This window comes from Durio zibethinus, chromosome 12 (genome assembly GCF_047325235.1).
Source record: "Durio zibethinus cultivar Kanyao isolate XHJ-2024 chromosome 12, ASM4732523v1, whole genome shotgun sequence".
NCBI classification, from domain to species: domain Eukaryota; kingdom Viridiplantae; phylum Streptophyta; class Magnoliopsida; order Malvales; family Malvaceae; genus Durio; species Durio zibethinus.
In genome coordinates this window covers 25,242,489-25,258,579 of record NC_143173.1, presented here as the reverse complement: position 1 = coordinate 25,258,579, position 16,091 = coordinate 25,242,489, and the positions used below count along the sequence as shown (strand labels likewise).

The following is a 16,091-nucleotide window of genomic DNA, read 5'->3' as shown; positions in this document are numbered from 1 at the left end:
CATTTCTATAACTAGGCCAGATCTACGTCCTGATTTCAGCTGTTCGGTGGGCAGATAGGCTTTGGAACCAAAGGCTCCCAGAGCATTGGAGCCTTCTCACCAGGAGAAAATTCATACGAAGTCTTTCAAGTAAAATTTATAAATTTTTTTTTAAAAGAAATAATTTAATAAAAAATTTAAATTCATGATAAATTAATAGAATTTAATGTAAAAATTAATAATATGTAAAAAAAAATAAAAATATTATTTATAATTTAAATTTGATCGATACTTATTTAACAATAAAATTTTTGTCAATATTTTTATTAAAAATATATATCAAAATTTATTAAAATTTTTTCAAATTTTGCACACTTTATCTATGTAACAAGATCTTTCAATTTATCAAATTTAAATTTTGATTTTAATTTTGATTTAATCATTTTTAATAAAAAAAAATTCATGAATTTCATCTAAAAAAATTTCATCTAAGTTTTTAGCTAAAACATTGGAGCCCGTCCTGATTAATTAGTTGTCTGCCAACCTATTTTAATTGGTCTCTTTCCGGGAGAAAAAGAAATCGTTGGCTCATTTTATAAGCCATATTTTGTTTCGATAATAGTTGTCAGTATCCACCAATTATACGTACTTTGATTTGTTTAGTGACTTATATTTTTTATGTATATTAATTTTGTTGGAAATATTAATTCAAAGTTTGATGAAAATTTTTTGAGATGTTTGTGAGATTAAGATATTATTTGGTGAGCGAGTTTTATTTAGTGAACAAATTAATGTCAACAAATAAAAATAAGTCTTACAAGGTGTGAGAGACATGTAATTTCCCTGTGACATGAAATAAGTTTATAGGGATATAAGAAAGAATTTAAAAAAAACAATCGGGTTACATGAAATAAAGGATGTTATGTATTTAAACACTAGAGAGCATAAAAATTAAGATTGTTGTCAGCTTATTGGGTGTGTTGTAATTTTTGCAATTTCTATCTATGTTTATAGTAAAATTTTCTCTCTCGTGTGTTGATGTAGATAATTAGGGTCTAACCACGTTATTTATCATCTCTTATCTCTTGTATGTGTGAATTATTTAGCATTAATTTTGTTATCGAATACAGTCATGCTTGAAAATCCTAACAAATTCTTGATGTATATCAATGGCTATTTCATTATACTTATAATTTTTATTTATACATATAATTTCATAAAAAAAGTAATCATTACATCAAAATTAAATCTATTTGAGTTATGATTGTATCTCTAAATAAAATTCTATGTATTGCTTTTAGATGAATAAAATCACATTCATTTATTAAAAAAAATAAATCTATTTGGAATCATATATAAACCATTTAATCTTCTGACCAAATGAAAAGCCAGTACAGTTTTGGGTTTAACAACTTGAATCCAAGCATCCTATTCAATTACATAAAGAGTTCTTCGGTATTGTATAATTCAATTTTGACCATGGCCCTAATTTAATTAAGGGATTGATATTGTGGCATCTCAATCTCATATCAATATAATTTAAAATTTTGTTATGATATATATGTAAAAATTTAAACTCAAACTTGTGAAATATTTTTTATAGGATAAAATCATGAGATCTTCAAGTCAAAATAGATAATATCTCATAGATTGAATACAAATCTTCACAAATAGCTAGCTACTTCAAAAAACTGCAATACTATCACTAATTAGAGGCAGCCAGACTGCATGGCATAGTCATCTTAAACATAATCTAGTAGCGAAGAGGGGATCAAATATTATTTTTGGTGGGATAAAATATTCTACTATAATGGTATAAGAAAATTTTTAAGGGGTCGTGATTAAGGGTGTAAATGATACATTAGTACTCACAAGTTACTCGGGTTCGAATCGAAGAAAATTCGAATTCGGTTCAATTATTATCGAGTCGAGCTCGAGCTCGAGTAGCTTGATTTATCGATCGAGCCGAATTCGAGTATCCTTATATCCGACTCAAGTAGCTCACGAGCTTAATCAAGCTTTTATATTTAAATATATTTTTATTATTTTAATTAATAAAATATTTCGAGTCCGAGTTCGAGTTCGAGCATACATAATCGAACTCTTGTTTAGTACTTATTTTTACATATTAATCAAGCTTAATTGAGCGAGCTTGAGTAGCTCAAATTCGATCACGAATCGAGCTCGAGCTTGAAAAATAAAACTCGATCGAGTTCGAGCTGAGTATCGAGCCTCGAATTGTGAGTCAAGCTCGAGCTCGAGCTTCTCACTATATCGGCTCAACTCGGCTTGATTACACCCCTAGTCATGATTAGGGGTATAATTAATCGAATTTGAATTAATACAGTATTAAGTTTGAATTCAATTCGAAATTCAATACTCGAAATTCGACTCAAATTCGATCAAGTTCTATTTTTTAATTTGAATTTGACTCAAAATAAAAATCAAATTATTCGAACTAGCTTGATTAGGCTCAGTTAACATGTAAAAATAAGTTCGATTCTAATATTCGACAAAAACTCAATTATTTGTGCTTGAATTCAACCTTGAATTTCAAATATTTTATTAATTAAAATATATTAAAATATAAAAACTTGATTTGATTCACGAGCTACTTGAACCAGATATAAAAATATTCGGACTTGGCTTAATCAATAAATCAAGCTATTCGAGCTACTTGAACTCAAACTCGGTTCAATAATAATCACGTTGAATTCGAATTTTATTCAAATCAAACTCGAGTATTATGAGTACTAATATATAATTTACATCTGCCACCACTATCGAAAAAAATGCTATTGAAAAATTGAATCACACTCAAAACGGTGCGTAACAGCCGCTAAAAAATGATGTAACGAAAAAAAGCGGCAATAATGAATGAACCGTTATTGCCACTATCCCCATTTTCTTAGTCATTGGTTCAAATTAAAAAAAAAAAAAAAAAAAAACTTCAATTGACAATAATTCTAACTCAATCCAAAAATTACTCAAATTCAAATCAACCTCAAGTTTTGAATTAACAATAAAAATCAAAGAAGGTAAGAAAAGTTAAATTACCTTTTTCTTTTTTTACAAAATTTTTATAAAATAATGTTGATCTTTGTAATAATTTGAGAGATATGAGATCGAGATATTCTGTAGGCAATGACATTGACGATGGTACGCGAGAGAGAGTGATAGTTGCAGAGAGAAAAATAAAGAGAAGAATAAAACATGAAGAAGAGTTAAGGATTGGACGAGGGTTTCTACTTTGGGGGAAATTTTGGGGGAAGGGCTTGTTTGCACTAAGGGGGATGCGTGGGTGCTGAATGGGGTGGGTTAGGGTGAGTGGGTGGATTTTTATTTATTTAATTTTGTAATTAATTTTATTAAAATATAAGTTTGAAAATTTGTAATTTTTGAAATTATATATATGGATTTTAGATGAAAATTTTTAATAATTTTTTTTTTGTATAAGTTAGATAAAAAATAATTATAATTAAATATTATAATTTGATTTTGTTATTTATTAATTTATGATTTTGCATTTGAAATTTAATAATTTTTTTATTATTTTGGTATTTATATTGTTGTCAATTCTTTTGTTATAAGATTAATTCTTGTTAATTTATAACTATAGTTGATGGAATTTGAATTTATTATATTTTTAAGTTTGTAATTTTATTAAATATAAATGCTTAGTATTTAATTTATTAAGTTTAGTTAATACTTTGATTTGTCTAGAATTAATTTTGAATATGAACTTGACTTAAGTAAAAATTTTATTTCTAAACCAAATATAAATGATTTATTATAATCTAAATAAAATTATGAATAATTTTTTTAGAAAATAAAAAGCATAGAGTATTATAAACTATTTTAAAAAATATTAAATAAGAGTTTTTATAATTATAATTATTACATTTTATAACAAATTATACAAAATTAAAAAAAAATTCGCGATAGATATAATCACGATAACTACAATGATCTCCATTATATTCAAAAATACGATAAACGCGACGTGATAGAAAATGCGACTGCGACCATTATTTAAATCTCTGATTGTGACATCCCAATCTTATATCAGGATAATTTGAAATTCTGTTATGATATATATGTAACAATTTAAACTTAAACTTGTGAGATAAAATCATGATACATTCGAGTTAAAATAAATAATATCTCACAAGTTAAGTTCAAGTCTCCACAGATAGTTAGCTACTTCAAAAAATTGCAATACTATTGCCAATTAGAGGCAGCCAGACTTCATGGCATAGTCATCTAAAACATAATCTAGTAGCCAAGATCCTGAATTTGCTCATTTCTTAATCATGATTTGGCATAATCTTGTGACCCAAATAACTAGTTGTCTCGGCTTTTGGGGATATATCCGCTTAGCTTGAGCAAGTTAATGAATTAATAACAAAAAAAATCTAGATTGCAGGAAATAAGCATTTGCCAATCAATTGGAGATGATTGGAGGCTACTAGAGAGAAAAAAATTTTAAAAAAGGTTACAATTTTTAGCCGGAAGGAATAAAGCAGAGGCCAAGCCAGTAATAAGAGAAAGGATAGATCAAATAATAATTTTATTCAAAAAGAGGGGATCAAATATTATTTTTGGTAGGATAAAATATTCTACTATAATTGTATAAAATTTTTTTTGGAGGATCGTGGTTGAGGGTATAATAAATCGAATTCGAGTCAATACAGTATTAAGTTTAAGCTCAAATTCAACTTGAAATTCGAGACTTAAAACTCGGCTCGAACTCAATCGAGTTCTATTTTTTTAGTTCGAGCTCGACTCGAGATAGAAATAAAGTTATTGAAATTTGTTTGATTATGTTCGATTAATATGTGAAAATAAGTTTAATTCTTATATTTTACAAAAAACTCAATTATTTATACTTGAACTCAATATCGAGTTCAAGATATTTTATTAATTAAAATATATTAAAATATAAAACTTGATTAGGTTCGTGAGCTACTTGAGTCAAATATAAAAATATTTAAAATTGGCTCAATCGATAAATCAAGCTATTCGAGTTATTTGAGCTCAAATTCAACTTGATGATAATTACATCAAATTCAAATTTTATTCTAATCAAACTCGAGCATTATGAATATTAATATATAATTTACACCCCTAGCTATGGCCCGGCAGCCTCCCTAGCTACACCCCTGTATATCATATGAAAATTCTGAGTTTTGCATCATGTAGATTCGAGGAAGTAGTTGAAGAACAGTTTTCTGAGAAATAATGTTCTGCATCTGTTGTTTGCAAGAAATTAAACAAGAGAATTTGCAATTGGGCTAGCAAAAATATTTTTGCTATACTGCTGCATCTCCAACTAGGAAATGAATACCACCAAGATTAAAAGAAAAACTGTTTTCCTTAATCAAAGTTTGATTTTTGTATAGAGCATTTTGAAAGTAAAATTCTAAATGTATCGTGTGGGTATGGGAAATTATGCTTTTAAAATCACTTTAAAAGGTGATTAATAACTTAAACAACATCTACAGATATCCGTAATTGTATTGCCAAAATAAAATAAAAAATAGAAGATATATACAAGTGAAGAACACGAGAGATCGAAAGTTAGAATAGATCCAAACAAAAGTCGGCTTTGATTAATACATATAACAAATTTATGATAATGACATCTTGTTTGTTTAAAGGGAAATTGTTGACAAAGAAAAAGCAGAGTGTCAATTAGGACAGGCCCATGACCAAGACTGATTATAGCCAATGAAACTATTTTTTAACAGACAAATGACAATAATCCACTCTTTTCTGTTGCTTGCACTCCATGTTGTTTTATGGGTTTCCTAATATATAAATATATAAATATATATTTATTTATTTATATTTGAAGTTCATGTTTTGGCTCTTCTTCAGCTATATGCCTATGTCCCCAAATTTTGGCTTTTCTTCTGGAGATAATTAGTAGTTAAAATGATTAATCTTTCGTGAAAGTCACGCTTCAAGATTAATTTATAGTTAAAGCTATGTTGACTTAACTAATTAATTGATACAGTTCTTAATGGTGACTAATCAAGCATTTTGGGATTTAATATCGAGTCGATTTTATAATTTTTCACCCAATATCTCAATAGTTTTAATTTAAAATTAAGTTGGATGAAATTAGATTTGGTGATTCGTATATATGTATTATGTAAAATATTAAAATTTATGTATCGTATTATATTTTATATTAAAATTATGTGTCATAATTCGTTAAGACATGAAAATATGAAATGTATTTTGATTTTGTTAAACCCACATAAAGTTTTTATTAAAATTTTAAATTATATAATTTTCATGTTTTTTATTCGTATTATGTTTATATTGTATCAACGTGACATATTTATAATTATCAAATCTAGATGAAATAAGAAAGAATTTCATTATTGAAACCGAGCTTTAAAATCGTAAAATGAAAAAGAAGTGATCAATTATTAGAAAGTAGAAACATAATTAACAAAAAATATGGGATTTAGAATCTAGAGATGGTGTTGTTGTTGGTTTTAGACTTTCCTTTGCTTCATCTATGCAAAACTCCAAGAAACAGAACATAAGAAAAAAGTGGGAGGGGGACATAATAAGGCTAATTTGATACCAGCGATTGGATTTCACATATTTTTCTGCTTGGAACCTTCCTGTTTTCCAACCATTATTTTTGTTTTGTCCAATCCTATGATGTTTTCTTCAACATCACTCCAATCCTATGATTTTTTTTTTACATTCAAAGACTAATTGCAGAGTTGTTGATTATGTGTTTTTGAATATTAAAGCTTAAATTCAGGGTTGGAAATGGAAATTAAATAAAACCTCGTTTACATCGAGGTTTCTCTTTCATTGTTTCTGGACAAGAAACGTTGAATCCTAGGAGTGGCTTTTGATTCTTTCTTTGCAATAATTCTTACCTGATATAGTTGGAGTTCTCATTAATCTTCATTAAGATCTAAATTAATAATTAAAATTAGAAAAAAATATTGGTGAAAAATGTGATGGTAATTATAATCTACTTATACAAGAATAAAGAGGAACCGAATTAGGTTCTCGATAGGCCATTTAAAAGTTGCTCAGGCCAGTTAGGTCCAAGAGTTATTAAATTTTTATTATTTTTATTTTAAAATTAAAATTAAATAAAAAATTTCATTAATAAACAAAATTAATTTGATTTCAAAACTCATATTTAAGACTCGACCTAAATCGAATCAAGCCCATGAGTTGAACAAGTAAATCAATCCGTAAATGAGTCTAGATGTTGGTATCGATATTTAAAGTAGTGCAAACATTCAAAATTAACTCAATAATAAATTAATAAACAATGCCTTGTGTTAGGCTAATAAACTAAATTGTTTGATTTTTTTTTTCTTTTCGAGAATACTCACTAAAATATTAAAGAAAATAGAGAAAAAATGCTTAAGAGAGAATAATAAATTAAGAAAATGTGTATTCATTTTATAATATTTAGTAATATGATAATTTTAAATACGATATATGATTTAAAATTTTAATAAAAATTATATATGAATTTAATAAAAATTAAAAAAGTATATTTAGTATTTAACATGTCGATACAAATAATATGATATAAACATGACACATGTGTAAATCATCAAATCTATAACTTAGCATAGTGAGACAAAGATTAGGAATCCATGCAATGTATGAATGCGAAAGATGTCGTTTCCAGTAGGACACATTATATTTATGAACTCATTCCCACTTCTTAATTCATAGTATGAGAATTAGCGTTTTTTAGATATTTGAAAAAATCTAACGAATGGGACATGGGATTTTGTGAGTGTCCCTACGTTTGCATGTGTTCCTATTTATATTTTTTAAACAAAAAGCATAGGATACCATGGAAAGAGGGGCATCATTTTTTGTGGAGGAAGCTCCAAATGCATGGAGCCAAAGGCAGTTGAATTATCTAATGCTTAAAAAAAATTTAATTATACATCTCCCCTTATACGTGTGAATTCGATCGTTTGCAACTAATGCATCCATCATATTGTAACGTAATAGCTTGATAAAGACATTGCCACATGAAATGAACTCACTTGATATGGACATACTATAAAATATATGTGTATGCATTCGTGTCAAAACGTGTTCAATTGAAATAATTCAATTTGATTAATTTGTTAATGATAAATTAAGGCATTTTACGATTCTTAAATCTTGTGATCAATGATACAACTTGTTTGTCATATCAAATACGGCCAAAACATAAATACTATGTTTGAATTATGGTATATATGTACATATTACATAACTATAAAAAGAAAGAAAAAGAGGAGGATAAGAGCTTTTTTTTTTTTTTTTTGGTAATTGCGGAGAAGAGTTTTTTATGTAAAAAAATCTCAATAATTTACTATTTTGTCTGATGCCATGTAATCAAAATTTGCAAATAAATATATTATGTGACATGGAAGAAAAAATGAGTCTAAGAGTTTCCAATGTATGAAAGATCAAAATTGATGGATCATTATGCTGTCTACATAAGAAAATTCAATAACATTCATGATTGTAACAAGTAGCTAGGGCGCAATTCATGAATTAATAACCAAGTTACCATACATTTTCACCATGGCCAGCATGCTTTTTGAAAGGAGTGACAAGTCCATCCTGTATTTCACATTCCATTATCTTGGTAGAGTTGTCTTAGGTGTGAGAAGTGATGAAAAAGTAAATCAAGGTTTTAGAATTAATGGAATAGAGCATATAACTTTAAAGTAGAGTGGTAAACATGGTTGGTCTTCCACTCTATCTAGTAGCTTTTCACAAATAATTAGTTTGAAGTCAACAATTTCCTATAACTAATTTTCATTAAGAAGTTATAATATTTGATACACCGTCATAATCGATATTTATCTACAAACCGCGATTTCTTTTATCATGACAATAATACATGAAACATATGGTTCTCGCATTTTTGGGATTGTCAACATGAAAATATAATTGTAATCAAAAAGCAAAATTCAACAATTAAAAAGTTTAATTTATATATAAGATAACTAAAACAAGTTATGACTTGAGTATACCACAGAAGTAATTAATTTATAGTAAGTTTGTCCAAGATTATATATATGAATTTACTAGTTTTAGCTGCAATCAAATTGGGATTAATGTTTCATTGATGGAGATCTCTCCACCATCAGGACTATAGCTAAAATGGTTGTACAAATTATGATTCTCCAATTGAAATGAATATATACTCCTATGCATTATTTTAACCTAGATTCCATACAATATCATTTGATCCAAGACCACTTGAACAATGAAAAACAACCAAAATTGAAAACTGTGTTGTTTCATTTTTTATTTTATTTTTTAAAATATTTATGCCCAACACATGTTCAGAAGATACAAATATTAGGAATATTAAACTCTCAAAATATATGAGAAAATATTTTATAAATAATCAAATATATTCATATCTAACATTTATCCTTGTCTAACACCACTCAATCTTAAGTAACAATATTAAAAAAAATGCTACTGTTAGTTTCAAATTTTGACAAGAAAAAAAAATCAGATTGCAGTAAAAATTAAGAAATAAATAAATATATATATATACATATCGGTGTAAAAATTTCAAGAATAAATAAATTATTTAATCTATCAATTTAATATAAAATGTATTATATTTAATAATTTAAAATAATTGATTGAAAATCATATATTTAAAATGATTTTAACAAACCACTATCTATTAAATTAAAATTCAAAATTTTTACATAAAAAAAAAATTCTTACGAATCCGATCAATCATTTATTGGTATTATTGGTAATTAAGAAATATATATGTATTTATATACTACTAGTACTACAGTAGATCTTTATTATATAAAGAGGAGAGTATCATCATCAACATCAGTGACTAAAACAGAGAAAAGTACGTATCACTGGCAACATGTGCACTCAATTCTTTTTGGGACGAAGGAGGAAAGGGCCCAGCAGCATCAGAAGAATCACAGTCCAAATCTGGGTCCCTCTTCCAAGACAGGTATCACGGACCGTCCTATCACCCCCCTCTCTATCTCGGGAACCCCAACTCTCACTCTCTCTCTCTCTCTCTCTCTCAGGCCATCAGCTCAGCAGCTCTAACGCATTTTGCTTTATGCTCTCTCTTTATCTCTTCTTGTTCCCTTTCTACTTCTTCCTAAGTTTGGTCTCACTTTTAATTATGGTTTAATCATTTCATACCTGATAAAATGGCGTAAAGGCCGCACACTTTTTAACCCCAAGTCCCTCTTTTCTATTACTCAACTCACTAAGAAAAAAAAAACACACACAAATTTTATTATTCAATATTTTTTTCTTGCTACTATTGCCAAGTACAAATTTTAGATAAAATTTTTAAAGAAAAATTTGTGATAGATATTTACTTAATAATAAAAATTTTATCAAAAATTTTATTAAAAATATTTATTTAAAAAATATATCAAAATTTTTAAAATTTTACACATTTAATTTATATAACAAAAGCTTTTAATCTATCTATTTTAATTTTTAATTTTACTTTATATTTAATTATTTTTAATAAAATTTTTTACAACTTTATCTAAAATTTTCATTTAAATCTTTCTCCGCTGCTAATACTATTAAAATATTAAGATATTATTATACTATGTAGTTTGAGCTCAAAAAGCTACTACTACAACTACTGCAAAAGACACAAAAACCGATACATTTTCAACTGGTTACTCAATAGCGGCAAGCTTGCTGTCTTGGACACACAAACGCAAACTTCCATAATCGTGCGTTTTGTGTATGAAAGAGAATGATATAGGTATGGCCCATCTATAAATCAATGGCTGACCGACTTTGAAGATATAAGACAAAGACTATAAGAAAGAGAGAGAGACGGAGGGTTAGAACTTAGAAAATGAGATAGAGAGATATATTCTCTTTAGTCATCGTGGTTTTTGGTGTTTTCTTTTGAAATCAAACAATTTAAAAACCAGATCTCTGTAAGAAGAGTTTTAAAGGGTTTTGTTTTCTTTTGTTTTGTTTTTTTTGTTTTAAAGTTTAGTAGATAGTATATATTTGTGGGGAGAGTGTTTTAGATTTAAGCTTGAGTTGTGCTTTTCTAGTCTCTTTGGTAGAATCAGAGAGAGAGGGAGAGAAAGAGATTCACTATTTGAATATACCAAAGATCTATCTGCTTGTGTTTGGAAAAATCCTTTTTTTTTCTTTTGTTTTGTACCCTTTTTTAGCCTTTTGAAAGCTAGTTGTTTTCTTCCAACTAATTTTCAAAACCAAAAAAAGAAAAAATTATGTCTGGTGATGGGTTTTCTGTGCCTGATTCAAGAGGAGGGTTTGTTCAAGATCAAAATAATGAAAACCCTAACCCTAAATCTAATCCGAATCCTGTTAAGAAGAGGAGAAGTCTTCCAGGAACTCCTGGTAAGCTTTCTTAACCAATTCTTCTTTTTATTTGATACCCTTTTAATAGTTTCTTTTTTTTTTTTGGGATGAACAATTAATATTTAGTCATCTCCTGATTGATATTCTTTTTCTTTGTCTTGACAGATCCAGATGCTGAAGTTGTTGCGTTATCTCCCAAAACTCTTATGGCTACAAATAGATTCATATGTGAAATATGCAACAAAGGTTTCCAAAGAGACCAAAACTTACAGCTTCATCGCAGGGGTCATAATCTTCCATGGAAACTCAGGCAAAGAACCAACACAGAAGTTCGGAAGAAGGTTTATATTTGCCCTGAGAAAACCTGCGTTCACCATGATCCATCCAGGGCTCTTGGCGACCTCACTGGAATAAAGAAACATTATAGCAGAAAACATGGAGAGAAGAAGTGGAAGTGTGAGAAATGTTCAAAGAAATATGCTGTTCAATCCGACTGGAAAGCTCACTCTAAAACTTGTGGTACCAGAGAGTACAAGTGTGACTGTGGGACACTATTCTCCAGGTTTCTTGTTTTTCTCTTGTTTTCAGAAATCTCCTCTCTCTCTCTTTTTTTTTTTTTTTTTTTACGACGTTGCATAAAGAAATGAATGCTCATATTTGAGGGTTTCATGGCTTTGGGTTTTCGAATTTAATGCAACCTAAGATTAGGTAATAAGTGTTCGTCTTTCTTAATTTTGGGGTGTTGGTTTTCTATTTGATCAATTGGAGTTCTTTTAATTCAAACAGAAAAGACAGCTTTATCACCCATAGAGCTTTTTGTGACGCCTTAGCTGAAGAGAGTGCCAGACTCACTTCCGTTGCAGCCACAAACCTAAACTTCGGAAATGATAATGTGAATCTGCCTCATGGATTTGCTGGCCCAGGAGTTCAAGATGTTGCCGGAATTCCTCAATTTGGTTCGGGTTTTGCACAAGATTTCAATGGGATGTCTGCAGCAGGTAATTGATCATTTTTCCCTCAAAAAAACCAACAAAATCCTCCAGAATCCCAGATTGTTTCTTGGTATTAAGTCAGGCCTGGTTAATCTTATTGGTGTATATATATATATATATTGTGACTAAGCTAATTTTGTAGTCTTTTTGTGTTATTGAATTTGACAGGTTTGCCTAAGATGGTTCGATTGGCTTCAGGCAATCTCTTTGGCTCAACTTCACTGACCAATTTCGGTAGCCAGGGTCACTTCCCTGGATTTGACAAGAGTGGTGTTACTTCAAAAAATTCCAATCTCTCCTTATCGCCATTGCCACAAGTGTTAAAAGAAGAAGATGAAAGAAAAGGCAATTTGATGGAAAGGTTGCCGTCTCTCTATCCTGATACTCAAAACAAGCAATCCAAGCCGGCTGCACCCATGTCCGCGACTGCACTCTTACAAAAAGCAGCCCAGATGGGTTCAACAAGAAGCAATCCAGCGTTCTTTGGAAGCAGTTTCGGTGTAATGAGCCCATCTTTTTCTCATACAGCTAGTTCGAGTTCAACACAGAATGGAAATGATCAGCTGCACCAGGTTTATCCAAATGTGAAGCAACAAGAGAATTTCATGGCATCAAGTAGTGTATCAACGAGTGCTGATGCAGGTCTCAGAAGTTCCAATTTGAATTCATTGACCAGTGCAACAAGCAACAACCTTGATCAGCTCATGTTGCAAACAGGAGCAAAACAAGGTGACCCAAGTCAATTAAAGATGCACCCCGGTCCAAATTCCATTGATCAAAGCCTGACTAGAGACTTCCTTGGGATGAGCAATGATCAATCCTCTCGTCCATTTTTACGCCAAGAACTAGCCAAATTTGCATCAATTGGCTCAACCATGGGCCTGAGTCAATTCGCCAGCAACCACTGAGCTTAGCTACCTACCTTTCCAAATACCATTATAGCTCGTATATAAAAAAAAGTGCAGCAACAATATACGATCGTGGTCTTATACAATATAACTGCAATATAGTTTTAGAAAAGCTGAAAAATGTGGGATCGAGAGTTGGAGTCTCGGTGTACAAGGCAAAGCAAAATCAAACCCCCAGAAAAAGCACAGAAACTCATCTTGTGAATGATCAGTGATACTGCCGAGGTGGTCCCACTTCCACGTTTGAAAGTCTAAACAATGGACCAACTCCAGGTCTTGCATGTACTCTTTGTTGTTGTTCTTGTTGTTTTGTTTAGCGTCTCAGCTCTCTTATCGTTTTTTCAAAGCTAAAGTAAACTAAAGTATTTGGTTGACTGTTAAAAGTAAAGCGGCTAAGTCGTCAACGCGTTGGTTGGTAGGGATTAGGAGAGAGACCGGGGGAGATTAATTTGTACTCCATTCGTCGGTTCATTTGCAACTTGTTCTTGGTTTTGAACTTTATTTGACAAAAATTATATATAATTTTAATAAAAATTAAAAAATATTTTATATTTATCATGTGATTCAAATTTTGAAATAATATTTTTTATATTTTAAATGTATTTAATATAAAATAAACAAATAAATTACCATGTCTATTTAAAAGCTTACTTTGCACCATTAATTTTGTTTTTTTATTTTTATATTTAAATGTTAGTTATTAGGGAAGACTTACAAATTAGTAGCCTTTACACGTCTCTAATTTGTTTTATTTTTCACATATTGATATATGTTTGTCTATTTGTTTAGCATAGGAGTTTTTGTTTTTGTTTTGTTCACTTTATTTGGCTTGTAATCACAAGTGAAATGAAGGAAGGTAGGCAGTGACAGATCAAATTAAGTACGATCTTTTTATTGTTTAGGTTTAAATAAAAAATTATGAAAAAAATAATTTTTTATAAACTTAATTAATTATTGATAAATTTATTTGGATTGATTAAAAAATATACAAGATAAAACTCACAAAATTCCACTAAATAAAAAAAATTTTAAGTAGGAAGAACGTAGGGGTTGCAAGGTAGACCTTAGTCTAATGAGAAATCTAGTCAAATTATGGGGCCAAGGAAAGGATGACGGCTTTGGAGGTGTTAGAAATCAAGGATAGCCGTCTGGATCTGTCCTTAATTGATAGAATTTGGAAAAAAAAAAAAAAAATCCCAAATGATCAGTTACATTTATAGATTTATTTTCTTCAATGATTATTGTTTTAATTTTTATAATACGACTGAGGTATCTTTAATTAAGTTTTTTAAAAATCTAATTATCTCGTCGACGAACTTAAAAGCATATATTCGTGTATAAATATAATATATTTAAAATTTTATTCTCCAAATATATATGATATGTAAATAATGTTACGATGCTTCTATAATTTTTTTTAATAAAAATAAAAAACTTTGAAATCGACTCTTCAAATAAAGATACATATATTAAATCAAACATTCATGTGCAATATCTTATATATCAGTATCTACATCAATGTGATGATTTTGAAATATATAATCTAATTAATTTGGTAACAACAAATTTCAATTGTTAAAATTAATTAAAATTTTCAAACAGTTTTTATTGATTAACAATGATATGGGATTGATACATAACATATAGCAATTTTATAATTATAATATAAGTTTATTTTCTAGTCACATATAGTAATTTTAGTTCACATATATAATAATTAAATTTTTTTTTCCCATTTTTCTTAGCTCCTCTCTCTTTCCCTCTGCTTTGTTTTCTGCTGATGAACCATCATAGAAGAGGACATAGGCAAATATAACCTTGGATAGGGCACTGTAGTCTTGCCCCTAACTTTTAATGCCCTTAAAAAAAATTAAACAAATTTTTTTTTTTTTGAAATGGAAATGCTTCCTGCTTCATAGAACCAAATGCACAAAACGAAAGAGATATCCAAATTATTAAATTTGGGTTTTTTTTGTATAAAGAAAGTGAATGTTATTATATAGTGATTTTGACCCTTTTATTGGTACTTGTCACCACTAGGGGTGTAAATGATACATTAGTACTCGCAAGCTACTCGGGTTCGATTCGAAAAAAACTCGAATTCGGTTCGATTATTGTCGAGTCGAGCTCGAGCTCGAGTAGCTCGATTTATCGATCGAGCCGAATTCGAGTATTATTATATCTGACTCGAGTAGCTCGCGAGCCTAATCGAGCTTTTATATTTAAATATATTTTTATTATTTTAATTAATAAAATATTTCGAGTCCGAGTTCGAGTTCGAGTTCGAGCATGAATAATCGAATTTTTGTCGAGTATACGAATCGAGCTTATTTTTACATATTAATCGAGCTTAATCGAGCGAGCTCGAGTAACTCGAATTCGATCACGAATCGAGCTCGAGCTTGAAAAATAAAACTCGATCGAGCTCGAGTCGAGTATCGAGCCCCGAGTTGTGAGTCGAGCTCGAGCTCGAGCCTCTCACTACTCGGCTCGGCTCGGCTCGTTTACAGCCCTAGTCACCACCAGCTTTAGCTTTTTGAGACTTGGGTCACCCTATATCTTTCAAGTTTTGAACTTGTTCTAGTATTTTAGTATTAATTAATATTTTTTATGAAAAAAATTTAAGAATAATGGTGGTTATTTCATATTTAAAGTCAGAATAAATCCTTAACTTAATTGAAATTCACGAATTCATTAAACTTTAATTTATGGATAAATCATTAATTTAATAGAAATTTATAAATTTATTAAACATTTATTTACGAATTTTTTGAACTTATAGATAGGGACGGCAATCAAGCCCGTCTCCGACGGATTTCGACCCGATCCGATCTAATAGGGTCAG

At 29.4% G+C, this 16,091-nt stretch overlaps 1 protein-coding gene across 1 annotated transcript; it reads left to right on the top strand.

The window, feature by feature from the left end:
• The first annotated feature begins 10,615 nt into the window (after positions 1-10,615).
• LOC111296378 (zinc finger protein JACKDAW-like) lies at positions 10,616-13,802 on the top strand. Its single transcript, XM_022890658.2, has 4 exons — positions 10,616-11,385; positions 11,512-11,908; positions 12,133-12,344; positions 12,507-13,802. The coding sequence occupies exons 1-4, from the start codon at positions 11,256-11,258 to the stop codon at positions 13,244-13,246; spliced, it is 1,479 nt and encodes a 492-aa protein (XP_022746393.2). The 5' UTR covers positions 10,616-11,255; the 3' UTR covers positions 13,247-13,802.
• The last annotated feature ends 2,289 nt before the right edge of the window (positions 13,803-16,091 follow it).

What these genes read in the sequence shown, in the direction of transcription:
- LOC111296378 (XM_022890658.2), top strand. Translation starts at nt 11,256, where the DNA reads ATGTCTGGTGATGGGTTTTCTGTGCCTGATTCAAGAGGAGGGTTTGTT. An exon ending in TGTGGGACACTATTCTCCAG is followed by an intron (nt 11,909 to 12,132) that starts GTTTCTTGTTTT and finishes TAATTCAAACAG; the next exon opens with AAAAGACAGCTTTATCACCC. An exon ending in CAATGGGATGTCTGCAGCAG is followed by an intron (nt 12,345 to 12,506) that starts GTAATTGATCAT and finishes TGAATTTGACAG; the next exon opens with GTTTGCCTAAGATGGTTCGA.